Here is a 27,771-nt window from a genome sequence, read left to right on the forward strand (position 1 = left end):
GTCTGGTCACCCTAGTTTTGACTGCTGACCTTCGTTCTGTGGCGCTCTTCTCTGTCTGAGCTAAGTTCTCTTTTCTGAAATATCTCAAAGTTACACAATTTTTCAGAAGCACTCAGCTTCTACGTCTGCACTTTTCTACTGGCTACACGTTTTTTTTTAATTTCTGGTAGTAAGGGGTAGCTAGGTTAATGCTAACGTAGCATCGCTATAGCTTCCCCCTCTTCCCAATCCTGGCTTCTCTTCATTGGCTTCCTGTTAAATCCAGAATAGAATTTAAAGTCCTCCTTCTCACATATAAAGCCTTAAATGGCCAAGCTCCATCTGATACCAGAGATCTGATTGTTCCTTATGTCCTGGTTCCTGTGGTTTCTAGAATTTCTAAAAGTAGAATGGGAGGCAGATCTTTTATGCTGCTATAGGCTTAGACTGCTGGAGGACATAGGGACCCCTTTTTCATCATTCTGCTTCATTCTATCTCTATTATCCCACTCTGCAGAATCTGTTGGTTCAATCTCTAACGTTCTGCTCTCTCTGCTTTTTCTCATAGTAGCTTCATCTGGTCTGTTCCTGTTTGGCTGTGACTCCATCCTGGAGAGAAATATCAGCTGTGCTGCTGCCATCAACACCTTTGTTTCTAGATGTTGGAGCTTGGCCTGTTTTCCAGTGTAGTCCTGTTTCTCTGACTGTGACTAACTGGATGTGCTCTCTTCATCCTCTGACATGGGAGTTGGCTCGGAGCTCGTCTGCCTGGCTGTGTGTTTCCTGGACGGGGCCGCCTGTGGAGCTGGTTGACAGTTGCCTTTTGTATCTATGCTTCTTTTTCTATGTCTGCTTCTGTCTCCTTGAACCCCAGTGGGCCTCAGCAGATGGCCGCTCACACTGAGCCTGGTTCTGCTGGAGGTTTCTTCCTGTTCAAAGGGAGTTTTTCCTCTCCACTGTCGCTACAAGCATGCTTAGTGTGAGGGATTGCTGAAGAGTCAATGAGTCGATGCAATCAGCTGGTTTTCTTTAGATAGAAAACTTTGAATCAATCTGACTGGATGTTTGTTTCTTGTTGAATTGTCCCTGTAAACCTGAGATAGCATGGAATGTGAGTTTGCGCTATAAAAATAAACTGAATTGAAATTAAATAAATGATAATCTGGTTATGGAGATTAAAAATCTAAGGTATTAATCCATCCATATGGTGGCTGGAATCAGGAGCAGAGTGAAGCTATGGGGGGAAAAAGGTTCCTACCAGTAAATCTGGACAGGCTGGTTTGTCAGAATCTCTTGGAGAGAAATCAGTTTGTAATTCCAGTCAAGTTTAGATTAAATTCTTAAACCTGAACTCCCTGGATACACCAATCAAACGCCTCGGCGTTCCTGTGTACATCCCGCTCTTTGATGGCCCATGTTCCGTTCATTCAGGGAAATCTTGTTTAAAGCAGTTACCTTTCCGTCTTTATCCACGCCCGCCGTCTGACCAGATGCTACGCGAACTTTGTCAGGATGAAGAGCGAGGCTGCAGAGAAACAAACATTTTCATTTAATCTTCAGAGTTAATTACGGCAACACTGTGAAACGCCTGGCCACTGGAGAAGTTACAGGTCTAGCGCCCCTCGAGGCCACTTGCAGCATTGCACCATGGCTGAATAAACCAGTAAGAAAACTAAAAAGACATTTAATAGGTTCGAGAAATAATGTACTGAAGAAAAATTATTCACACTGAATAAATTTTTTAAAGTTTTTGACTAACTAAAAGAATAAAAAAAGAAAACTTGGAGTTGGAGTTCACTGTTTTATAGGAAAGTTCAAAGCCTTAAAGGTTCCCGAACATTTCAGCCTAAAACACACATTAATGCTTCGCTCTATATTCATTTATACATATAAAGCTACATTTTTATAGGAATTTTGAAACGGGTTTATTTTTTAAATGAAATGTAATGGTTTAGTCCATCATTGTAAATGTATTTTTAAAGTGTTTTTTATTTATTGGGGTATTTATTCAAATATTTCAGCCGTGAACAGCGGAGTCTGAATCACCCTCATGGATTAATTAGTCACATAAACACAAAGGGCCACACCTGGACACGTTCACAGGGACACCTGGTCCAAATAAAGGAACAAAATCCGACTAATCTATCTGTGCAACACGACTATAAGCTTTACAGACTAATTAAGCTCTAGTGATCTTTGAACATCAATAAAACAAAGTTTTAACCTCTCTAAATGATTACTCTTTACATAAACTTCCCCGTATCAAATCTAGAACCAGGATATTTAATGATGCTGTCAAAAAAAAAACTAACTTTATTTATAAAGAGCTTTGAAACAAAGTGCAGAACAGCTATTAGAACAACATTGAATAAAACTATTATATAACTAAAAGTCTTCATTGGTTTCTGTTGCTAGAACATAATAAGAAGCCTGCCTGTAAAATATAGAAGTGGATTAGGGACACTGGAAGAAAAATTTCAACAGTTAACAGATTTTTTTATTTGATTTCAGTTAAATATTGGAAAAAAGTCAGAATTCTGAATTTAATCTCAGAAATCTGAAATATCCCCCCCGTCCCTCAGGGACTTCTAGAAGCACTAGATCTATATCCAGCCATTCAGAGATGATGCTACATGGCTCTAGATCTTATTTTGGCATTTGACCAATTAGATGAGCCCTTGAATGATATATTACCTACTGGGAATTAAGTTGGAAAAAAAAGTTAACAAGTCAAGAAAAAAAAAGTAAAAAGTTAATAAGTAAAGAAAAAAGGTAAAGATGTAAAAAGTAAAGAAACAAAGGTAAAAAGCTAATAAAAAATTAAATGTAAAGAAAAAAAAAGGTAAAAAGTTAATTAAAAAGTTAAATGTCAAGAAAAAAAGGTAAAAAGTTAATTAAAATGTTAAAAAGTAAAGAAAAAAATTTAAAAAGCTAATTAAAAAATTAAATGTCAAGAAAAAAAAGTTAAAAAGTTAATTAAAAAGTTAAATGTCAAGAAAAAAGGTAAAAAGTTAATTAAAAAGTTAAATGTCAAGAAAAAAAGGTAAAAAGTTAATAAAAATGTTAAAAAGTAAAGAAAAAAATTTAAAAAGCTAATTAAAAAATTAAATGTCAAGAAAAAAAAGTTAATTAAAAAGTTAAATGTCAAGAAAAAAAGGTAAAAAGTTAATCAAAATGTTAAAAAGTAAAGAAAAAAATTAAAAAATTAAATGTCAAGAAAAAAAAGTTAAAAAGTTAATTAAAAAGTTCAATGTCAAGAAAAAAGGTAAAAAGTTAATTAAAAAATTAAATGTAAAGAAAAAAAGGTAAAAAGTTAATTAAAAAGTTAATAAGTAAAGCTAAAAGTTAACAAGCCTAGCTAACAATTATATTTAGGTTAAAGTAAAAATGTCAGTGCCAGTATCAGCATTAATGCCTCTACGGCAGAGGTCTTCAACAGGGGGTCCGCGACTCCTAGGGGGTCCGCGGAGGTACTGCATGGGGGTGTCGAAAGTCTTGGTTGATAACTTTTTTTTATATTCCCTCCTGCAATTTTGTGCACTAATTAAAATGTCTTTAAATCCACATTAACATGAATTCAACGCACTGTAGTAAACAGATAAATGGAGGCAGAAGATGTCTTTCAGTCATCAATGCTCACATTCAGCGACACACAGGAGCTCTTTCAGACCTGGGCACCGTTTCATTCACAACACCTGTCCCATCAACCAGGAATCAGAAATACTTTAATAATCCCAGGGAGGGATTACTTTAGTTACATTACTCCATCTGTAATAGAATGACTATAGGACTTGTTTGATATAACACAATTTCATACGATATATATAATTAGGGGGTCCCCGCTCCATCTTGCTATCAGTTTGGGGGTCCTTGGCCCCTGCTCTAAGGTTATGTTGGACCCAAAAAAAAAAAGTATTTCTTTCACTCTCAGAGTGTTTTCCATGAATTTCTTTTAGAAGCACTTTAGTTATTTTTCTTAATATATTTGGGTGAGTTGGCGTTTCTTGTTATTACATTGACATTATTTTTACAATCAAAATATCCAGATTTATTGAACGTTACCAGAGTAATAAGGTCTTGTCCTGGATTTTATTGGCTGGAAATTTTCAAAGTATTTCAATGAGTTCCCTATAAAGAATTAAGAGCTTGAAGAAACATGTTTGTTTTAATAAAACCTCTATTTTGATGCCCTTCAATCAGGTTATATAGATGCTAACCGCTATTATCACACATAGAAAAATCCATGAATTAATCTTTTAAATGTCTCGCTGAGGTCAGACAAAATCTACACATTTACAGCCAAGACTGACGGATGAAGAAGAACTAAATCGGAATCACTTTTCTGAAACCAACTGTTTCGATTACACCATCCATAAGAGTTCCATAGGGGGGCCGGATGGGGCAACTAAAAATCTTGGGGTGGCCGCTGAATCTAAAAGGCATCATTTCAGGGTTTGAATCTACTATAGTGTTAAACCTGCCTGTAGAAATCAGAAAGACTTCAGTAACACCTCCTCAGATCTTAGTGGACAGGGGGGTGGCCAGTGAGGTGGACAGTGGGGTGGCCAGGGGGGTGGACAGTGGGGTGGACAGTGGGGTGGCCAGGGGGGTGGACAGTGGGGTGGCCAGGGGGGTGGACCATGAGGTGGCCAATGGGGTGGCCAGTGAGGTGGCCAGTGGGGTGGCGAGGGAGGTGGCCAGTGGGGTGGCCAGTGAGGTGGCCAGTGGGGTGGCGAGGGAGGTGGCCAGTGGGGTGGCCAGTGAGGTGGCCAGTGAGGTGGCCAGTGGGGTGGCCAGGGGGGTGGCCAGGGGGGTGGACCGTGAGGTGGCCAGTGAGGTGGCCAGTGAGGTGGACAGTGAGGTGGCCAGTGAGGTGGACAGTGGGGTGGCCGGTGAGGTGGCCAGTGAGGTGGACAGTGGGGTGGACAGTGGGGTGGCCAGTGGGGTGGCCAGTGGGGTGGCCAGTGAGGTGGCCAGTGAGGTGGCCAGTGGAGTGGCCAGGGGGGTGGCCAGGGGGGTGGACCGTGAGGTGGCCAGTGAGGTGGCCAGGGAGGTGGCCAGTGAGGTGGCCAGTGAGGTGGACAGTGAGGTGGCCAGTGAGGTGGACAGTGGGGTGGCCAGGGAGGTGGCCAGTGAGGTGGCCAGTGAGGTGGACAGTGGGGTGGCCAGGGAGGTGGCCAGTGAGGTGGCCAGTGAGGTGGACAGTGGGGTGGCCTGTGAGGTGGCCAGTGAGGTGGCCAGTGAGGTGGACAGTGAGGTGGCCAGTGAGGTGGACAGTAGGGTGGCCAGTGAGGTGGCCAGTGAGGTGGCCAGTGGGGTGGCCAGTGAGGTGGCCAGTGAGGTGGCCAGGGAGGTGGCCAGTGAGGTGGACAGTGGGGTGGCCAGTGAGGTGGCCAGTGAGGTGGACAGTGGGGTGGCCAGCGAGGTGGCCAGTGAGGTGGCCAGGGAGGTGGCCAGTGGGGTGGCCAGTGAGGTGGACAATGGGGTGGCCAGTGGGGTGGCTAGTGAGGTGGACAGTGGGGTGGCCAGTGAGGTGGACAATGGGGTGGCCAGTGGGGTGGCTAGTGAGGTGGACAGTGGGGTAGCCAGTGAGGTGGACAGTGGGGTGGCCAGCGAGGTGGACAGTGAGGTGGACAGCTTGGGGTGGCCAGTGAGGTGGCCAGTGAGGTGGCTAGTGAGGTGGACAGTGGGGTGGCCAGTGAGGTGGCCAGTGGGGTGGCTAGTGAGGTGGACAGTGGGGTGGCCAGCAAGGTGGCCAGTGAGGTGGACAGTGGGGTGGCCAGCGAGGTGGCCAGTGAGGTGGACAGTGGGGTGGCCAGTGAGGTGGCCAGTGAGGTGGCTAGTGAGGTGGACAGTGGGGTGGCCAGTGAGGTGGACAGTGGGGTGGCCAGTGAGGTGGACAGTGGGGTGGCTAGTGAGGTGGCCAGCTGGGGTGGCTAGTGGGGTGGGACAGTGGGGTGGCCAGTGGGGTGGCCAGTGGGGTGGCTAGTGAGGTGGCCAGCTGGGGTGGCCAGTGGGGTGGCCAGTGGGGTGGCTAGTGAGGTGGCCAGTGGGGTGGCTAGTGAGGTGGCCAGCTGGGGTGGCCAGTGGGGTGGCTAGTGAGGTGGCCAGCTGGGGTGGCCAGTGGGGTGGGACAGTGGGGTGGCTAGTGAGGTGGCCAGCTGGGGTGGCCAGTGGGGTGGCTAGTGAGGTGGCCAGTGGGGTGGCTAGTGAGGTGGCCAGCTGGGGTGGCCAGTGGGGTGGCTAGTGAGGTGGCCAGCTGGGGTGGCCAGTGGGGTGGGACAGTGGGGTGGCCAGTGAGGTGGCCAGTGAGGTGGCTAGTGAGGTGGCCAGCTGGGGTGGCCAGTGGGGTGGCCAGTGAGGTGGCCAGTGGGGTGGCTAGTGAGGTGGACAGTGAGGTGGCCAGCTGGTGTGGCCAGTGGGGTGGGACAGTGGGGTGGCCAGTGGGGTGGGACAGTGGGGTAGCCAGTGGGGTGGCCAGTGAGGTGGCCAGTGGGGTGGCCAGTGGGGTGGCCAGTGAGGTGGCTAGTGAGGTGGCTAGTGGGGTGGCCAGGGAGGTGGCCAGCTGGGGTGGCCAGTGGGGTGGCCAGTGGGGTGGACAGTGGGGTGGGACAGTGGGGTGGCCAGTGGGGTGGACCAGTGGGGTGGCCAGTGAGGTGGATAGTGGGGTGGCCAGTGAGGTGGCTAGTGAGGTGGCCAGTGGGGTGGCTAGTGAGGTGGCCAGTGGGGTGGCTAGTGAGGTGGCCAGTGGGGTGGCTAGTGAGGTGGCCAGCTGGGGTGGGACAGTGGGGTAGCCAGTGGGGTGGGACAGTGGGGTGGCCAGTGGGGTGGGACAGTGGGGTGGCCAGTGGGGTGGCTAGTGAGGTGGCCAGCTGGGGTGGCCAGTGGGGTGGCCAGTGGGGTGGCTAGTGAGGTGGCCAGCTGGGGTGGCTAGTGAGGTGGCCAGTGGGGTGGCTAGTGAGGTGGCCAGCTGGGGTGGCCAGTGGGGTGGCTAGTGAGGTGGCCAGCTGGGGTGGCCAGTGGGGTGGGCCAGTGGGGTGGCCAGTGAGGTGGCTAGTGAGGTGGCCAGTGAGGTGGCTAGTGAGGTGGCCAGTGGGGTGGCTAGTGAGGTGGCCAGCTGGGGTGGCCAGTGGGGTGGACAGTGGGGTGGCCAGTGGGGATGGCCAGTGAGGTGGGCAGTGGGGTGGCCAGTGGGGTGGACAGCTGGGGTGGCCAGTGAGGTGGCCAGTGGGGTGGCCAGTGGGGATGGCCAGTGGGGTGGACAGTGGGGTGGCCAGTGAGGTGGCCAGTGAGGTGGCCAGTGGGGTGGCCAGTGGGGTGGCCAGTGGGGATGGCCAGTAAGGTGGCCAGTGGGGTGGCTAGTGAGGTGGACAGTGAGGTGGCCAGCTGGGGTGGCCAGTGGGGTGGGACAGTGGGGTAGCCAGTGGGGTGGCCAGTGGGGTGGCCAGTGGGGTGGCCAGTGAGGTGGCTAGTGAGGTGGCTAGTGGGGTGGCCAGGGAGGTGGCCAGCTGGGGTGGCCAGTGGGGTGGCCAGTGGGGTGGACAGTGGGGTGGCCAGTGAGGTGGATAGTGGGGTGGCCAGTGAGGTGGCCAGTGAGTGGCAGTTGGGGCAGTGACGTGGCCAGTGGGGATGGCAGTGAGGTGGCCCAGTGGGGTGGCAGTGAGGTGGCCATGTGGGGTGGACAGTGGGTGGCAGTGGGGTGGGACAGTGGGGATGGCCAGTGGGTGAGGCCAGGGGCGGTGGCAGTGAGGTGGCCAGCTGGGGTGGCCAGTGGGTGGCCAGTGGAGCGTGGCAGTGGGGGCGCATGAGGTGGCCATGGGGTGGCCAGTTTGGGGTGGCCAGTGAAGGGTGGCTGTGAGGTGGCCAAGTGGCTAAGGTGGCCACCTGCGTGGGGTGGCAGTGGTGCCAGCTGGGCCATTGGGTGGACAGTAAAAGGTGGAGTTCTGCCATGCATGTGTGGTGGGTAGTGGGGTGAGCAGTGGGGTGGTCTGAGTGAGCCGTGCCAGCTGGGGTAAAGGCCAGGGTGTGGGGACAGATGGAATTGCCGGGTGGCTAGTGAGAGTGGTTGGGGGGGCTAGTGAGGTGGCATGGGTGGCCATGGGGGGAATGGGTGGCAGTGGGGATGCCGTATCAGTTGGCCAAGGGGGGACTGGGGTGGCCCAGTGAGGTGGCCCGTGGGGGGCCGTGGGGGGGCCCGTGGGGTGGAAAATGGGGGGGGAGTTGGATGGGATTTCCAGTGGGGGGGGAAGGGGGCCAGGGGGGGTAGTGGGGGGACAGTAGGTGGCCATTTGGGGTTAGTGGGGGGGGGAATGGGGGCCGTGGGGGGGATGGGGGGGCCGTGGGGGGGCCCCTGAGGGGGCGGGGGTGGCCTGGGGGGGCCTTTGGAGGGGTTGTGGGTGTAGTGGGGTTTAGGGGGGTGGCCAGCTGGGGTGGCCAGTGGGGTGGACGTGGGGTGGCCCCGTGGGGGTGGGGTGGAGAGGTGGGGGGTGGCTATGAGGGCCCGTGGGTCAGTAGGTGGGGTGGGGGGGCAGTGGGGGAAAAGGGGGGGAGTGGGGGGCCCCCTTCCAAAATGGGGTGGCGGGGTGGCCTGGGGGGAGTTTAGCCAGTGGGTTTGGGCTGGGGGGGGCCAGTGGGGTGGGGAAATGGGGTGGGCCCTGGGGTTGGGTGGGGGCTAGTGAGGGGGCAGTGGGGTGGGCCATGGGGGCCCGGGGGTGGTGAAAATGGCCAGCTGGGGTGGTAGTGGAGGGGGCAGGGGTGGTAGGGGTGGGAGCGGGGGGGTGGGGGTATAGGTGGGCGCTGGGGTTGGTAGTGGGTGGCCAGGGGGGTGGCTTTTGAGGGGGCCAGCGGGTGGCCAGTGGGGGGTGGTAGTGAGGTGGCCAGCTGGGGTGGCCATGGGGGTGGGGCAGTGGGGGGGAGGGTAGTTTCAAAAGGGGCTGGGGGGCCAGTGGGTGGCCAGGGGGTGGCCAGGAGGTGGCCGTGGGGGTGGCCTGGGGGGGAGTTGGGTGGCCAGGGGGTGGCCAGTGGGTGGGGCGGGGGTGGCCGGGGTGGGAGTGGGGGTGGGTTAGTGAGGTGGCAGTGGGGGTGGCCCAAAATGAGGTGGCCCCCGTGGGGGCCATGGGGATGGGGGGCCCGTGGGGTGGAGGGGGGTGGCCAGGAAAAGGGGGCCCTGGGGGGCCGGGGGGCCGTGAGGTGGGAAGGGGGGGGGCGTGGGGGGCCCCGGGGGGGGTGGGGGCCAGTGAGGTGGCCATGGGGGGGGTGGGGGGCCAGGGGATGGGCCCGTGAGGTGGCATGGGGGATTTGGGGGGCCCGTGAGGGGCCCAGTGGGGGGGCGTGGGGGGGCCCTGGGTTTCCATTTTGGGGGGGCCAGTGGGGTGGCCAGTGGGGTGGCTAGTGAGGTGGCCAGTGGGGTGGCTAGTGAGGTGGCCAGTGGGGTGGCCAGTGAGGTGGCTAGTGGGGTGGCCAGTGGGGTGGCCAGTGAGGTGGCCAGCTGGGGTGGCCAGTGGGGTGGACAGTGGGGTGGCCAGTGAGGTGGCCAGTGGGGTGGCCAGTGAGGTGGCCAGTGGGGTGGCCAGTTGGGATGGCCAGTAAGGTGGCCAGTGAGGTGGCCAAGCCCACCCAGTACAATGCCCTGGCCTACCCCCTGGTGGCGCCACTGCTCTCACAGCACGTTTCTCTTGAACATAAAAAGCTTTGGAGTCACTGACCATCGGACGGAGTCGGTGTGTTTGCGGTAGTGGCGCTGGGTGCGGTTGTTGATGTGATAGAGCACGATGACACAAGCAATGAAGTAAACCGCCTCGCCCGTGGGAAGGAAGAATAAATTAGCCCGGCAGTCGCGTCCGCGGTAGCCGTAGCTGAGGACGTGGTTAAGGTGGAAACAATGAAAGCATGTCAAATACAAAAACAATTCAAATTGCAAAAGATGAATACAAAAAATGCTTGATCTCAAAACTATATAAAAGCCTGCAATAGGAAACCAATGTTAATAATAAGGAAATTAAGGAGAAGCGCAAATAAAATAAAAGCAGATGAAGATTGGGAAGAAACATTTAACTCTGGACAAACTAACGAACAGCCCGACATGGAGGGAATCTGACTGGAAAGTTAAGATTCGTTACTTTAAACGTCCAGTTATCACATCTAAACACGGTCAAACATCTCGTCTTTGTTGGAGAAAATGTGGAAATGTGGGGGATTTAACTCGCATATTTTGGGATTGCCCGATTGTGCCTGAGTTTTTGGAAAAATTTAAAAACAAAGATAAAAAAAGGTATTTTAGGTGTTGGCGTAGATCTAGATGCATCTCTATATATTTTACCAACAATCGCCGTGGACATGATTGACAAAGACAATAACGACTTGATCAGAGTTCTGCTTCTGACTGCGAAAGAAGTGTATAACACCTGCCTGGTTAAAACCACGACCTCCCAGCGTTACGCAGTGGAGAAATTGAATTAGAAACGTCTATATTATGAAAAAAAACAACATCAAGACTAAAACTCAAGATGGAGTCCTTTGAAACAAAGTGGAGATCTATAACTAAACTCATGCTGTTACCTTGACACCTCTATTTATTTATTTTGTACCTTTTGAATGCATCTTGTTTTAGTATTACTGTGTTCTTTTATTATTTTAATCTGGATGTTCATAATCAGGATTTATACAGGAATGAGTAACTCTACTTTAAAGCTCTTTGGAAGTAATTTTAATGCCATCAAAAGTACCAGTCGACAGGCAGCTGCCACGTCCTGAATTCCACGTTTTCCAGCCACTTTAGTTCAAATTTGCATTTTCGCATTCTCTAGCTTTTTCTCCGCCTTGACCTTCTTTTCCAAACATATTAATATAGCATTTTAAATGCTAAATTCAATAATCACATTTAATTAATTTTAATTTAAAAAATATATATTTTAATGATTTTTAGTGGAATCCTGATAATATCTGCTGCTGTCCCTGTTTTTCATTCCTTTAGAGACAGCATGAAAAGTCAGCTGAATACAAAACAGAGAGGAAAAACAAGAAGAAAAGGGACAAAACCTAGAACAGATAATGGATGTCTATTCTATTAACATTTCTCTATCTGTAGAATGGGTCATGATCTGGCCTGTTTGCTCCTCCTTAATTAGAAATTCCTTTCACCGTTTTTCCCTCCCTGCCTCAATTATAATTTATTCCTCTCACCTGTTTCCTATGGTTTATATTCAGTTCAGCCTGAGCATTCAGGGCCAGATCATTACGTGTCTTTCTGTTAGTCTGTCTGTTATTTTTATTTCATGGTTCATGTTCTGGATCCTGGCAGCCAGTGGAGAGAGGGTTTTAGTGTTTGTCTCGTCTCCTGATCGTCCACTGTTCCTCCCCCACGGAGTCCTCTGGGTTTTTGGCTTATTATGTGGGGAGGTTCAGTTTTTATCCAAGTAAGCCTGGCTCCAGGGAGGAGACCAGTTTAAAGTCCTGCATCAAGTTCCGGTTCCACGTCCTGTCTCGGCTACCCTCTTCCACTGAGCCTGCCTGTCTGCACCTGATCCTGTCTGCTCCTGTGCGTGACCACCTGGTCATGCTTCTGGTCCCAGTCAGACTCTGAACCCTCCTGGGAGCCTGTGGATGTCTGGAAGTCTTGATCCTGCCACCTGTTTCTGTTCCTGCCTGATCTGGATCCTGCCTGTTCTCTGTTCCTGTCTGTTCTGGATCCCTGACCAGGATCGGCTTCCAGCATGATCTCTGGGACTGCAGCACTTGGGGGACATTCTTGGTCAGGACTGTTAAACCAGAGTGTCTGTGATTGGGCGGTGCCCCGCCCCCCCGCCTGCAGTGTCCGCGAGCCACAGCTCCACTTTAGTTTTTGTTTAATAAACTGTCTCTCCTTGAATACTGGGTCCATCTGTCCTCGCTTCTTGACAGAATGGGTCTGTTCTATGTGTTGTCTTCTCAATTCAGAGGGCCCCCTGCCTGTCTTTGCCTAGGGCCCCAAATTTCCTAAATCCGCCCCTGGTCAGCAGTATGACTGCAAAGGAATTCACCAGGCTCAATTCGGTCGCTCTGAATTTTTTTGAAGGATTTATTATGAAACCAAAATGTTCAAAGTCACATTTCTGACATAAAAATGATGTTGTTAGCTTCTTTCCCAATGAAATTAGCAGGTTAACGTGTGTTTTTCAAACATGGGCTAACACTCATTTAGCTCCCTTCCCACTCCTATTCCGGATTGGGAATGTCGCAGACTGCTGCATAACAGTATGATCCACAACCTTCAATGGTAAAGTAGAAAAATAGAAAGCCATGAGGACCTTTAGCCAATAAAAACTTATCTTTATTAATGAGGTTAAATTAGGTTAAGGGTGTTTAGTAGCCTGGCTTTTTCTGCTCTTCTGATCAGATTTCTACCTGGAAATATCAATAAAATAAAAGGTGTAAAAAGTAATGAATTTTAACCTAATTACCACCCGCTCTGATATTTAATCATTCCACCGTATTAAATCAGATGATTGCGACCCGTTCTCTCCAGCCCACGCTGCTCCTCCGTCACCAGAGTAAAGGATACACCCAGTCCAGCTCCAGCCTCTCCGAGGGAAGCTCCATCTTCAGGTTGTCGTAGTTCTGGATGTTGGACGGGACGTACATGGTTATGGGTCGGCCGCGGATGAACATTTTGATTGACTGTTCTAGAACAGAAACAATGACAGGATCGTATTACACTCCAGGAGCAAAGGGTCCCTGCTGATGCTGTTTGATTAATGGAGGAACAGAAGGTCATTAAAACCAGAGAGCTAGTCTCTAAAACAGACATGGCTACGGCTTAATGCTAACATGTTTGTTAGCTGTCAGAATTCAGTCAGAATTGTGAGGAAAAAGTCAGAACTATGAGATTAAAGTCAGAAATGTGAGATTAAAGTCAGAATTCTGAGATTAAAGTCAGAATTGTGAGATTAAAGTCAGAATTGTGAGATTAAAGTCAGAATTGTGAGATTAAAGTCAGAATTGTGAGATTAAAGTCAAAATTGTGAGATTAAAGTCAGAATTCTGAGATTAAAGACAGAATTCTGAGATTAAAGTCAGAATTCTGAGATTAAAGTCAGAATTCTGAGATTAAAGTCAGAATTGTGAGATTAAAGTCAGAATCCTGAGATTAAAGTCAGAATTGTGAGATCAAAGTCAGAATCCTGAGATTAAAGTCAGAATTGTGAGATTAAAGTCAGAATTCTGAGATTAAAGTCAGAATTGTGAGATTAAAGTCAGAATTGTGAGGAAAAAGTCAGAATTGTGAGATTAAAGTCAGAATCCTGAGATTAAAGTCAGAATTGTGAGGAAAAAGTCAGAATTGTGAGATTAAAGTCAGAAATGTGAGATTAAAGTCAGAATCCTGAGATTAAAGTCAGAATCCTGAGATTAAAGTCAGAATCCTGGGATTAAAGTCAGAATTGTGAGATTAACGTCAGAATTCTGAGATTAAAGTCAGAATCCTGAGATTAAAGTCAGAATCCTGAGATTAAAGTCAGAATTGTGAGATTAAAGTCAGAATCCTGAGATTAAAGTCAGAAATGTGAGATTAAAGTCAGAATTCTGAGATTAAAGTCAGAATTGTGAGATTAAAGTCAGAATTGTGAGATTAAAGTCAGAATTGTGAGGAAAAAGTCAGAATTCTGAGATTAAAGTCAGAATTCTGAGATTAAAGTCAGAATTGTGAGGAAAAAGTCAGAATTGTGAGATTAAAGTCAGAATTGTGAGATTAAAGTCAGAATCCTGAGATTAAAGTCAGAATCCTGAGATTAAAGTCAGAATCCTGAGATTAAAGTCAGAATTGTGAGATTAAAGTCAGAATTGTGAGATTAAAGTCAGAATTGTGAGATTAAAGTCAGAATCCTGAGATTAAAGTCAGAATTGTGAGATTAAAGTCAGAATCCTGAGATTAAAGTCAGAATTCTGAGATTAAAGTCAGAATTCTGAGGAAAAAGTCAGAATTGTGAGATTAAAGTCAGAATTGTGAGATTAAAGTCAGAATCCTGAGATTAAAGTCAGAATCCTGAGATTAAAGTCAGAATTGTGAGATTAAAGTCAGAATCCTGAGATTAAAGTCAGAATTGTGAGATTAAAGTCAGAATCCTGAGATTAAAGTCAGAGTTGTGAGGAAAAAGTCAGAATTGTGAGATTAAAGTCAGAATTGTGAGATTAAAGTCAGAATTGTGAGATTAAAGTCAGAATTGTGAGATTAAAGTCAGAATCCTGAGATTAAAGTCAGAGTTGTGAGGAAAAAGTCAGAATTGTGAGATTAAAGTCAGAATTGTGAGATTAAAGTCAGAATTGTGAGATTAAAGTCAGAATTGTGAGATTAAAGTCAGAATCCTGAGATTATAGTCAGAATCCTGAGATTAAAGTCAGAATTCTGAGATTAAAGTCAGAATTCTGAGATTAAACTCAGAATTGTGATATTAAAGTCAGAATCCTGAGATTAAAGTCAGAATCCTGAGATTAAAGTCAGAATCCTGAGATTAAAGTCAGAATTGTTAGATTAAAGTCAGAATTGTGAGATTAAAGTCAGAATTGTGAGGAAAAAGTCAGAATTGTGAAATTAAAGTCAGAATTGTGAGGAAAAAGTCTGAATTCTGAGATTAAAGTCAGAATTGTGAGATTAAAGTCAGAATTGTGAGATTAAAGTCAGACTTCTGAGAATAAAGTCAGAATTGTGAGATTAAAGTCAGAATTCTGAGATTAAAGTCAGAATTGTGAGATTAAAGTCAGAATTGTGAGATTAAAGTCAGAATCCTGAGATTAAAGTCAGAATTGTGAGATTAAAGTCAGAATTCTGAGATTAAAGTCAGAATTGTGAGGAAAAAGTCAGAATTCTGAGATTAAAGTCAGAATTCTGAGATTAAAGTCAGAATTGTGAGATTAAAGTCAGAATTCTGAGAATAAAGTCAGAATTGTGAGATTAAAGTCAGAAATGTGAGATTTAAGTCAGCAAATTGAGATTAAAGTCAGAATTGTGAGATTAAAGTCAGAATTGTGATATTAAAGTCAGAATTCAGAGATTAAAGTCAGAATTGTGTAGATTAAATCAGAATTGTGAGGAAAAGTCAGAATTCCTGCAGATGCAAAGACAGGAATTAGAGAGGTAAAATCAGCAATTCTGGAGAATAAAGTCAGAACTTGTGAGATTTAAAGTCAGAATTGTGAGAGTAAAAAGGTCTAAATTCTGAGATTAACGTCAGAAATCTGAGATTAAAAGACAGAATAGTGAGGAAAAAGTCAGAATTGTGCTGATTAAACGTCAGGATTGTGTATTAAAGTCAGATCCTGTCTAGATTAAAGTCCTGAATTGTGAGATTAAAGTCCAGAAACCAGAGATTAAAGACAGAGTTGTGAGATTAAATGACAGAATTGCGTGGAGATATAAAGTCAGAATCCTGATCTCTTTAAAGTCAAATTGTGAGATTAAAGTCAGAATTGTGAGATTAATAGTCAGAATTCTGAGATTAAAAGTCCATAATTTGTGAGATTAAAGTCAGAATTGTGAGATTAAAGTAAGAATCCTGAGATCAAAAAAAAAAAAGTCAGAATTGTGAGATTAAAGGTCAGAAATTCCTGAGGAAAAAGTCAGAATTTTGAGATTAAGTCATAATTGTAGATTAAAGGTCAGAATCCTTAGATAAAGTCAGATCCTGGAGATTAAAGTCAAGAATTGGTGGAGATTTAAAGTTCAGATATTTGAATTAAAGTCAGAATCCTGAGATACAAAAGTCAGAATTGTGAGATTAAAGTCAGAATCCTGAGATTACAAGCAGAGTTGTGAGATTAAAGTCAAGAATTGTGAGATTAAAGTCCAGAATTGTGAGATTAAAGTCAGGAATCCTGAGATTAAAGTGCAGAAGCCTGAGATTAAAGTTTGGTTTCAGGTTTCGTGTATTTTGTTGGTTGGTTTTGTTATTGTTTTTTATGTTTCTTTTATTACATTATATTAAATTGGTCATCAATTAGTGTCCAATGTGTCTGCCCCCGCCGGCATTCCATTGTGCAGTGCAGTGCAAGCTGCCTTTTTTGATGAGTGGCCTTTGGCTGAAGACTGTATTATTTTTTTTTATATATGTCTTTTGGTGAGAGTGGTTGTGGATCCGATATCTAAATGCTTTTGAGCCTTCAACAGCTGCCTTGCGCTTGTATGGTTTTTCTATTATTTGGGGGGGTTATTGTGTATGCTGGGGATGCGTTATGCCGTGCCAAGAGTTTTTCAGGAATCCTGAGATTAAAGGTCAGAATTCTGAGATTAAAATCAGATTGTGGAGATTAAGTCAGAAATCTGAGATTAACACTAGTCAGATTGTGAGATTAAATATCTCACTCATCCAGAGATTAAAGTCAGAATTTGAGGATAAGTCACAATCCCTGAGATTAAAGTCAAATTCTGGATATTAAAGTCAGAATTGTGAGATTAAAAGTCAGAATTTGTGAGGAAAAAAGTCAGAATTCTGAGATTAAAGTCAGAATTGTGAGATTAAAGTCAGAATTGTGAGATTAAAGTCAGAATACTGAGAATAAAGTCAGAATTGTGAGATTAAAGTCAGAATTCTGAGATTAAAGTCAGAATTGTGAGATTAAAGTCAGAATTGTGAGATTAAAGTCAGAATCCTGAGATTAAAGTCAGAATTGTGAGATTAAAGTCAGAATTCTGAGATTAAAGTCAGAATTGTGAGGAAAAAGTCAGAATTCTGAGATTAAAGTCAGAATTCTGAGATTAAAGTCAGAATTGTGAGATTAAAGTCAGAATTCTGAGAATAAAGTCAGAATTGTGAGATTAAAGTCAGAAATGTGAGATTAAAGTCAGAAATGTGAGATTAAAGTCAGAATTCTGAGATTAAAGTCAGAATTGTGAGATTAAAGTCAGAATTGTGAGATTAAAGTCAGAATTGTGAGATTAAAGTCAGAATTCTGAGGAAAAAGTCAGAATTCTGAGATTAAAGTCAGAATTGTGAGATTAAATTCAGAATTCTGAGATTAAAGTCAGAATTGTGAGGAAAAAGTCAGAATTCTGAGATTAAAGTCAGAATTGTGAGATTAAAGTCAGAATTGTGAGGAAAAAGTCAGAATTGTGAGATTAAAGTCAGAATTGTGAGATTAAAGTCAGAATCCTGAGATTAAAGTCAGAATCCTGAGATTAAAGTCAGAATCCTGAGATTAAAGTCAGAATTGTGAGATTAAAGTCAGAATTGTGATATTAAAGTCAGAATTGTGAGATTAAAGTCAGAATCCTGAGATTAAAGTCAGAATTGTGAGATTAAAGTCAGAATTCTGAGATTAAAGTCAGAATTGTGAGGAAAAAGTCAGAATTCTGAGATTAAAGTCAGAATTCTGAGATTAAAGTCAGAATTGTGAGATTAAAGTCAGAATTGTGAGATTAAAGTCAGAATTGTGAGGAAAAAGTCTGAATTCTGAGATTAAAGTCAGAATGCTGAGATTAAAGTCAGAATTGTGAGATTAAAGTCAGAATTGTGAGATTAAAGTCAGAATTCTGAGAATAAAGTCAGAATTGTGAGATTAAAGTCAGAATTCTGAGAATAAAGTCAGAATTGTGAGATTAAAGTCAGAATCCTGAGATTAAAGTCAGAATCCTGAGATTAAAGTCAGAATTGTGAGATTAAAGTCAGAATTGTGAGATTAAAGTCAGAATTCTGAGAATAAAGTCAGAATTGTGAGATTAAAGTCAGAATTCTGAGATTAAAGTCAGAAATGTGAGATTAAAGTCAGAATCCTGAGATTAAAGTCAGAATTGTGAGATTAAAGTCAGAATTGTGATATTAAAGTCAGAATTGTGAGATTAAAGTCAGAATCCTGAGATTAAAGTCAGAATTGTGAGATTAAAGTCAGAATTCTGAGATTAAAGTCAGAATTGTGAGGAAAAAGTCAGAATTCTGAGATTAAAGTCAGAATTCTGAGATTAAAGTCAGAATTGTGAGATTAAAGTCAGAATTCTGAGATTAAAGTCAGAATTGTGAGGAAAAAGTCTGAATTCTGAGATTAAAGTCAGAATGCTGAGATTAAAGTCAGAATTGTGAGATTAAAGTCAGAATTGTGAGATTAAAGTCAGAATTCTGAGAATAAAGTCAGAATTGTGAGATTAAAGTCAGAATTCTGAGAATAAAGTCAGAATTGTGAGATTAAAGTCAGAATCCTGAGATTAAAGTCAGAATCCTGAGATTAAAGTCAGAATTGTGAGATTAAAGTCAGAATTGTGAGATTAAAGTCAGAATTCTGAGAATAAAGTCAGAATTGTGAGATTAAAGTCAGAATTCTGAGATTAAAGTCAGAAATGTGAGATTAAAGTCAGAATTCTGAGATTAAAGTCAGAATTGTGAGATTAAAGAATTGTGAGATTAAAGTCAGAATTGTGAGGAAAAACTCTGAATTCTGAGATTAAAGTCAGAATTCTGAGATTAAAGTCAGAATTGTGAGATTAAAGTCAGAATTGTGAGATTAAAGTCAGAAATGTGAGATTAAAGTCAGAATTCTGAGAATAAAGTCAGAATTGTGAGATTAAAGTCAGAATTGTGAGATTAAAGTCAGAATTGTGAGATTAAAGTCAGAATTCTGAGATTAAAGTCAGAATTGTGAGATTAAAGACAGAATTGTGAGGAAAAAGTCAGAATTCTGAGATTAAAGTCAGAATTCTGAGATTAAAGTCAGAATTGTGAGGAAAAAGTCAGAATTGTGAGATTAAAGTGAGAATTGTGAGATTAAAGTCAGAATTGTGAGATTAAAGTCAGAATCCTGAGATTAAAGTCAGAATTGTGAGATTAAAGTCAGAATTCTGAGATTAAAGTCAGAATTGTGAGGAAAAGTCAGAATTCTGAGATTAAAGTCAGAATTCTGAGATTAAAGTCAGAATTGTGAGATTAAAGTCAGAATCCTGAGATTTAAGTCAGAATTGTGAGATTAAAGTCAGAATTGTGAGGAAAAAGTCTGAATTCTGAGATTAAAGTCAGAATTGTGAGATTAAAGTCAGAATCCTGAGATTAAAGTCAGAATCCTGAGATTAAAGTCAGAATTCTGAGATTAAAATCAGAATTGTGAGATTAAAGTCAGAATCCTGAGATTAAAGTCAGAATTGTGAGATTAAAGTCAGAATCCTGAGATTAAAGTCAGAATTGTGAGGAAAAAGTCAGAATCCTGAGATTAAAGTCAGAATTCTGAGATTAAAGTCAGAATTGTGAGATTAAAGTCAGAATTGTGAGATTAAAGTCAGAATACTGAGAATAAAGTCAGAATTGTGAGATTAAAGTCAGAATTCTGAGATTAAAGTCAGAATTGTGAGATTAAAGTCAGAATTGTGAGATTAAAGTCAGAATCCTGAGATTAAAGTCAGAATTGTGAGATTAAAGTCAGAATTCTGAGATTAAAGTCAGAATTGTGAGGAAAAAGTCAGAATTCTGAGATTAAAGTCAGAATTCTGAGATTAAAGTCAGAATTGTGAGATTAAAGTCAGAATTCTGAGAATAAAGTCAGAATTGTGAGATTAAAGTCAGAAATGTGAGATTAAAGTCAGAAATGTGAGATTAAAGTCAGAATTCTGAGATTAAAGTCAGAATTGTGAGATTAAAGTCAGAATTCTGAGATTAAAGTCAGAATTGTGAGATTAAAGTCAGAATTGTGAGGAAAAAGTCAGAATTCTGAGATTAAAGTCAGAATTGTGAGATTAAATTCAGAATTCTGAGATTAAAGTCAGAATTGTGAGGAAAAAGTCAGAATTCTGAGATTAAAGTCAGAATTGTGAGATTAAAGTCAGAATTGTGAGGAAAAAGTCAGAATTGTGAGATTAAAGTCAGAATTGTGAGATTAAAGTCAGAATCCTGAGATTAAAGTCAGAATCCTGAGATTAAAGTCAGAATCCTGAGATTAAAGTCAGAATTGTGAGATTAAAGTCAGAATTGTGATATTAAAGTCAGAATTGTGAGATTAAAGTCAGAATCCTGAGATTAAAGTCAGAATTGTGAGATTAAAGTCAGAATTCTGAGATTAAAGTCAGAATTGTGAGGAAAAAGTCAGAATTCTGAGATTAAAGTCAGAATTCTGAGATTAAAGTCAGAATTGTGAGATTAAAGTCAGAATTGTGAGATTAAAGTCAGAATTGTGAGGAAAAAGTCTGAATTCTGAGATTAAAGTCAGAATGCTGAGATTAAAGTCAGAATTGTGAGATTAAAGTCAGAATTGTGAGATTAAAGTCAGAATTCTGAGAATAAAGTCAGAATTGTGAGATTAAAGTCAGAATTCTGAGATTAAAGTCAGAATTGTGAGATTAAAGTCAGAATTGTGAGGAAAAAGTCAGAATCCTGAGATTAAAGTCAGAATCCTGAGATTAAAGTCAGAATTGTGAGATTAAAGTCAGAATTGTGAGATTAAAGTCAGAATTCTGAGAATAAAGTCAGAATTGTGAGATTAAAGTCAGAATTCTGAGATTAAAGTCAGAAATGTGAGATTAAAGTCAGAATTCTGAGATTAAAGTCAGAATTGTGAGATTAAAGTCAGAATTGTGAGATTAAAGTCAGAATTGTGAGGAAAAACTCTGAATTCTGAGATTAAAGTCAGAATTCTGAGATTAAAGTCAGAAATGTGAGATTAAAGTCAGAATTGTGAGATTAAAGTCAGAATTGTGAGATTAAAGTCAGAATACTGAGAATAAAGTCAGAATTGTGAGATTAAAGTCAGAATTCTGAGATTAAAGTCAGAATTGTGAGATTAAAGTCAGAATTGTGAGATTAAAGTCAGAATCCTGAGATTAAAGTCAGAATTGTGAGATTAAAGTCAGAATTCTGAGATTAAAGTCAGAATTGTGAGGAAAAAGTCAGAATTCTGAGATTAAAGTCAGAATTCTGAGATTAAAGTCAGAATTGTGAGATTAAAGTCAGAATTCTGAGAATAAAGTCAGAATTGTGAGATTAAAGTCAGAAATGTGAGATTAAAGTCAGAAATGTGAGATTAAAGTCAGAATTCTGAGATTAAAGTCAGAATTGTGAGATTAAAGTCAGAATTCTGAGATTAAAGTCAGAATTGTGAGATTAAAGTCAGAATTGTGAGGAAAAAGTCAGAATTCTGAGATTAAAGTCAGAATTGTGAGATTAAATTCAGAATTCTGAGATTAAAGTCAGAATTGTGAGATTAAAGTCAGAATTGTGAGGAAAAAGTCAGAATTCTGAGATTAAAGTCAGAATTGTGAGATTAAAGTCAGAATTGTGAGGAAAAAGTCAGAATTGTGAGATTAAAGTCAGAATTGTGAGATTAAAGTCAGAATCCTGAGATTAAAGTCAGAATCCTGAGATTAAAGTCAGAATCCTGAGATTAAAGTCAGAATTGTGAGATTAAAGTCAGAATTGTGATATTAAAGTCAGAATTGTGAGATTAAAGTCAGAATCCTGAGATTAAAGTCAGAATTGTGAGATTAAAGTCAGAATTCTGAGATTAAAGTCAGAATTGTGAGGAAAAAGTCAGAATTCTGAGATTAAAGTCAGAATTCTGAGATTAAAGTCAGAATTGTGAGATTAAAGTCAGAATTGTGAGATTAAAGTCAGAATTGTGAGGAAAAAGTCTGAATTCTGAGATTAAAGTCAGAATGCTGAGATTAAAGTCAGAATTGTGAGATTAAAGTCAGAATTGTGAGATTAAAGTCAGAATTCTGAGAATAAAGTCAGAATTGTGAGATTAAAGTCAGAATTCTGAGATTAAAGTCAGAATTGTGAGATTAAAGTCAGAATTGTGAGGAAAAAGTCAGAATCCTGAGATTAAAGTCAGAATCCTGAGATTAAAGTCAGAATTGTGAGATTAAAGTCAGAATTGTGAGATTAAAGTCAGAATTCTGAGAATAAAGTCAGAATTGTGAGATTAAAGTCAGAATTCTGAGATTAAAGTCAGAAATGTGAGATTAAAGTCAGAATTCTGAGATTAAAGTCAGAATTGTGAGATTAAAGTCAGAATTGTGAGATTAAAGTCAGAATTGTGAGGAAAAACTCTGAATTCTGAGATTAAAGTCAGAATTCTGAGATTAAAGTCAGAATTGTGAGATTAAAGTCAGAATTGTGAGATTAAAGTCAGAAATGTGAGATTAAAGTCAGAATTCTGTGAATAAAGACAGAATTGTGAGATTAAAGTCAGAATTGTGAGATTAAAGTCAGAATTGTGAGATTAAAGTCAGAATTCTGAGATTAAAGTCAGAATTGTGAGATTAAAGACAGAATTGTGAGGAAAAAGTCAGAATTCTGAGATTAAAGTCAGAATTCTGAGATTAAAGTCAGAATTGTGAGGAAAAAGTCAGAATTGTGAGATTAAAGTGAGAATTGTGAGATTAAAGTCAGAATTGTGAGATTAAAGTCAGAATCCTGAGATTAAAGTCAGAATTGTGAGATTAAAGTCAGAATTCTGAGATTAAAGTCAGAATTGTGAGGAAAAAGTCAGAATTCTGAGATTAAAGTCAGAATTCTGAGATTAAAGTCAGAATTGTGAGATTAAAGTCAGAATCCTGAGATTTAAGTCAGAATTGTGAGGAAAAAGTCAGAATCCTGAGATTAAAGTCAGAATCCTGAGATTAAAGTCAGAATTGTTAGATTAAAGTCAGAATTGTGAGATTAAAGTCAGAATTGTGAGGAAAAAGTCAGAATTGTGAGGAAAAAGTCAGAATTGTGAGATTAAAGTCAGAATCCTGAGATTAAAGTCAGAATTGTGAGGAAAAAGTCAGAATTGTGAGCTTAAAGTCAGAATTGTGAGATTAAAGTCAGAATTGTGAGATTAAAGTCAGAATTGTGAGATTAAAGTCAGAATCCTGAGATTAAAGTCAGAATCCTGAAATTAAAGTCAGAATTGTGAGATTAAAGTCAGAATTCTGAGATTAAAGTCAGAATTGTGAGATTAAAGTCAGAATTCTGAGATTAAAGTCAGAATTGTGAGATTAAAGTCAGAATCCTGAGATTAAAGTCAGAATTGTGAGATTAAAGTCAGAATCCTGAGATTAAAGTCAGAATTGTGAGGAAAAAGTCAGAATCCTGAGATTAAAGTCAGAATCCTGAGATTAAAGTCAGAATTCTGAGATTAAAGTCAGAATCCTGAGATTAAAGTCAGAAGTCTGAGATTAAAGTCAGAATTCTGAGATTAAAGTCAGAATTGTGAGATTAAAGTCAGAATCCTGAGATTAAAGTCAGAATTGTGAGGAAAAAGTCAGAATCCTGAGATTAAAGTCAGAATCCTGAGATTAAAGTCAGAATTGTGAGATTAAAGTCAGAATTGTGAGATTAAAGTCAGAATTCTGAGAATAAAGTCAGAATTGTGAGATTAAAGTCAGAAATGTGAGATTAAAGTCAGAAATGTGAGATTAAAGTCAGAATTCTGAGATTAAAGTCAGAATTCTGAGATTAAAGTCAGAATTGTGAGATTAAAGTCAGAATTGTGAGATTAAAGTCAGAATTCTGAGATTAAAGTCAGAATTGTGAGGAAAAAGTCTGAATTCTGAGATTAAAGTCAGAATTCTGAGATTAAAGTCAGAATTGTGAGGAAAAAGTCAGAATTGTGAGATTAAAGTCAGAATTGTGAGATTAAAGTCAGAATCCTGAGATTAAAGTCACAATTGTGAGATTAAAGTCAGAATCCTGAGATTAAAGTCAGAATTGTGAGGAAAAAGTCAGAATCCTGAGATTAAAGTCAGAATCCTGAGATTAAAGTCAGAATTGTGAGATTAAAGTCAGAATTCTGAGATTAAAGTCAGAATCCTGAGATTAAAGTCAGAATCCTGAGATTAAAGTCAGAATTGTGAGATTAAATATTGATTAAATATCATATTGAATGCATTCATCACACACACATGACTAAATGTCTCAAATGTCAGATTGACGTCATATGACTCTGCCTCTGATTTGACCCTCTGCTGAAATGTTTGTCTCGTGTTCTTATCTGCTTTTCTTGTGCTCTTAGGTGTTTTGATATCTCAAGCTGTGTCCTGTCAAGGATAAAGTGCGAAATATGTTTTTTTTTTCCATCTCTTCCCCAATCTGGCTCCTATCTTTCCACAGGGATAAAGGCAGCGCTATGGGGAACCACCTGGGACCTGGGCAGCCAGGTGACCGGTGGGAGAATGCGCTACTAGCAGCGTTCTGCGGCACGCATGGCCTCAGTAGCCCCCTCTCAGCCCCCCCACCCCGATGAATGTGATGTATTGCGATGAACGGTTTGTACTGAAATTGAAATTTTGATTTTAGTTGACAATAAAGATTGATTGATGTTGATAAAGTCAGAATTCTGCGATTAAAGTCAGAATTTCGGGAGTGCAGGTGAGTCAGCAGTTAGTGCGCATGACCCATGTACGGAGGCCTTAGTCCTCGACCCGACCGACCCGGGTTCGAATCCGACCTGTGTTCCTTTGCCGCATGTCACTCCCCGTCTCTCATACCCCATTTCCTGTCAGCCTACTGTCAGAAAAACGAGCCACTAGTGCCGAAAAAACAAAAACAAAAAGTCAGAATTCTGTTAAATCAGTTAATTTTTTTTTTTTTCAGTGGCCCTAATCCTCTTCCGTATTTTATACACTAACAAGCAGAGTGACCACCTTATAATATCTCTGCTTTGCAAATGACTCCATATGACTCCATATTTGCTAGAACTAAAGCATCATATTTCCTCTCCTCTGGTCCTTCCAGCAAACCCATCTCTGAGTTCAGGACTTTGACCAATTGGAAAACGCACCATCATAGTCCATTATAAAGGTTTCTCAGTCCCGGTGTCAGCTGGAAATCAGTTCTATATCTATAAGTAGATGATTCAGCAGGTAAATGAGGCCAGTAGTAAAGTGTGAAGCGAACAGATCAGGACTTTATACTCGGCTTTTCATCTGCATGAAGATATTCCAGGTTTACCTTGGCTGTAAGTTCCTCTTCTTGAGCCTGGTGAGCCTGTGAGGGGAAAAAAGACTAAGCTTAGCTAAAACGCATTAAATACTCTTTAATTTACATGAAAAAGCTTCAAATATCAAGCAAAGGAAACAATGAAGCATGTAGCTACCATAGCCAGAAACATAGCATTAGCATTTTGCATTAATAGTATTTGCAAAGAAGTTCTTTTAATGTGTCCCGGTGTACTGTAGGTACCAGATCTGCTCGGGGCCCCGCCCCTTCTTATGATGTCAGCATATGGCAACACCACTCGGACAAACTGTATTGCACCCATTTCTTAAGGATCAAATCTCTTCCGGAGTCTCAACATGTTATTCCCTATATTTGCTGCTATTTTACATTTCATTAATGATCTAAAGTAGCTGAAAGTAGAAAACAATTATTGTCAGTCCTGAAGGAAAGTCCTGCCTTCTAAGACAGACTGAGTGTGTAGCAAACAAAGTGTAGCAAACAAAGTGTAGTTTATTTTTATTCTTTTTATTAAGATCTGAGGGCAGAGAAGGACAGTTATTTTACTAGAAAACAAACAGTTGTTGTCCACATAAAGTTAAAAGTAGGTAGCTTGATTGAACGTTGCTTTACATGGACACTCTTCACCCATTCTGACAGAACAGAGCTGTTTTATAAAGAAAAATGGGGAAAAAAAGATCTGCCAAAAAAAGACAGTAAAATGGTAAAAATGGTAAATGGCCTAAACTTAAACAGCGTTTTTTAAGTCAGAGGACTTGACCAAAGAACTTAACACCAGCGGTCCCCAACCACCGGGCCGCGGACCGGTACCGGTTATTTGGTACCGGGCCGCACAGATAAAAAAGAAAACATACATATATATATATATATATATATATACATATATATATATATATATATATATATATGTATTTATTGAGGAGTCTAAATGATGTTTTATTTTGAAAAATATAAAAAATTGCGGTATTCTCTCCCAATTCCATCAGTCGGTACATCTGTCTCTCTTGACACAGGTTAATTCAGGTCAAGACTCATCCTATCTATAACATCCTATCTTTGTGAAGCGGGATTTTCTGCGGTTACAGCGACCAAAACACACTTTTGTCTCCGATTACGCCTAGATGGGACCGGTTTGTTTCGGAAAAACAAGCCCAGGGCTCCCACTAATTCATTACAACGATGAGTTTTATATTTATGCTGTTCGTATTTGATTTTATGCCAGTCGTATCATTTTATTTGATCGTATTTACCCCCCACACTTTAAAGGCCGGTCCGTGAAAGTATAATCTGACATTAGGGATGCGCGATATTGGGATTTTGGCCGATATCCGATATGCCGATATTTTAAAACTCATGTAGCTGATAACCGATATCGATACCGATGTTAAAGCTGGACAAAAATAAGTAGTCATTGAAAATAGCAGTTTTGTTATCCATTTCTGACACTTTGAAAAATAATATACTCAAATATATTTTCATATGCTGATATCAAATAGATTTTTAAAAACGCGGTATCGATCTATTTTACTTTCAAAATCTGGTTAAATTTCATCGTTCTGTTACAAACTCTTGTGATATTTTGCAAATTCTTGTGAGATTTTGTTAGTAAAATAGATCGATACCGCGTCAATATATCGACATATAAAAATATTGCAAAATTTCGTGAATTTTCGGGGGATTTCGTAGCATAACGATGACATATAGCAATATTTCATTAGTAAAAGAGATTGATATGGTGTTTTTAAATGCCAATATATCAGCATATGAAGATATTGGGATATTTTAATGGATCAATATTTTTTCCCTCGTCTTTAGAAGTTTTTAAGTCTGTAAAAAAGAAGTTTTTGAGGAAGAAGTAGTATTGTTTTTTTTTTTTAGACTTTAGAAACTCAGAAGCTGATCAAATATCGGGTTAAATATCGGTGGGGTGGCCCATGTCCGATATTCAGTTTTAAGGCCGATACCGATAGGGGGCCGATTATATCGTGCATCCCTATCTGACATATAACCGGTCCGAGGCGCAAAAAAGGTTGGGGACTGCTGCTTTACACTACATTCCGTCATTCACTCATTCACCCACAAACTGATGGTGGCAAGCTACATAGTGGCCACAGTTGCTCAGGGGCAACCTGTCAGAAGTGAGTCTGCCGTAAACTGGAGCCACCAGTCCTTCTGACCACCATCATTAGACAAAGCAGGTGAGGTGTCTTTCCCAAGGACACAACGACGCTGAAAGCTGGAACCTGAAAGCTTGAAACGACAACGTTCCGGTTGCCGGGCAAACTCCTTCATCCGACGCCACTGTCTCCTCTCCAGACCAATACTACAGAGAAAAGCAATTCTAGCACCGCCCCTCTTTATCCCCTGTATCACCACACAGGGCGCAAAATGAGGCTGAAACTCGTCTGATCCAAAAAAACTCTCCCACAACTGGAGAATAGGCCCGAAAAGAGCAAAAACGACGACGCATCCAGCTTAAGATTAAGTATGAATTATCCTGTAGATGGAAATCAGCGGTTCAGTTTGACCTCCAGCCACATCAAGCTGCTTTACTGTGAACCAAACCTAAAGTAGCTTTTTAATGCAAGATACGCTTGAAGATCTCAGGATGAGATCAGAGTGGGAGGTAAAAGAAAAAAAGCGTGTGCTGGCACCCTACACAGCAGAGAGAGCTAACCATCCATCAATCTGTCATGCGAGTTGGAGCAGCAAAAGCCGCTAACCACAGCGGATACGGCTCCAGGCTGCAACCACAGAGCTCAAAGCTCCCTCGCCGTCTCCATTCCCACCGACTCGAATGGAAAGGAAGAGGAGTATGTTAGCAAGCTTGGGCGAGTAAAACTCTGTAGCTGACGTAACTGGGTCAGATCCTGAATCTACGTCAAACTCATCAAGTCTTCACTCAATCATTCTG

General features: G+C 41.9%; 1 protein-coding gene across 2 annotated transcripts in view; it reads right to left on the reverse strand.

Annotated features, from left to right (window-relative positions):
* Positions 1-27,771, reverse strand: part of eml3 (EMAP like 3) — a 135,236-nt gene that overhangs the window by 45,814 nt on the left and 61,651 nt on the right. For both annotated transcript variants that reach the window (XM_038302526.1, XM_038302527.1), the window contains exons 7-10: positions 24,852-24,887; positions 12,518-12,638; positions 9,684-9,833; positions 1,435-1,504 (exon numbers count right to left, since the gene is read on the reverse strand). In XM_038302526.1, coding sequence (XP_038158454.1) covers positions 1,435-1,504; positions 9,684-9,833; positions 12,518-12,638; positions 24,852-24,887 — 377 coding nt within the window. The remainder of the gene's footprint in view (positions 1-1,434; positions 1,505-9,683; positions 9,834-12,517; positions 12,639-24,851; positions 24,888-27,771) is intronic.

This window comes from Cyprinodon tularosa, unplaced genomic scaffold (assembly GCF_016077235.1).
Source record: "Cyprinodon tularosa strain WSP-4 unplaced genomic scaffold, ASM1607723v1 ctg493, whole genome shotgun sequence".
Classification (NCBI taxonomy): Eukaryota; Metazoa; Chordata; class Actinopteri; order Cyprinodontiformes; family Cyprinodontidae; genus Cyprinodon; species Cyprinodon tularosa.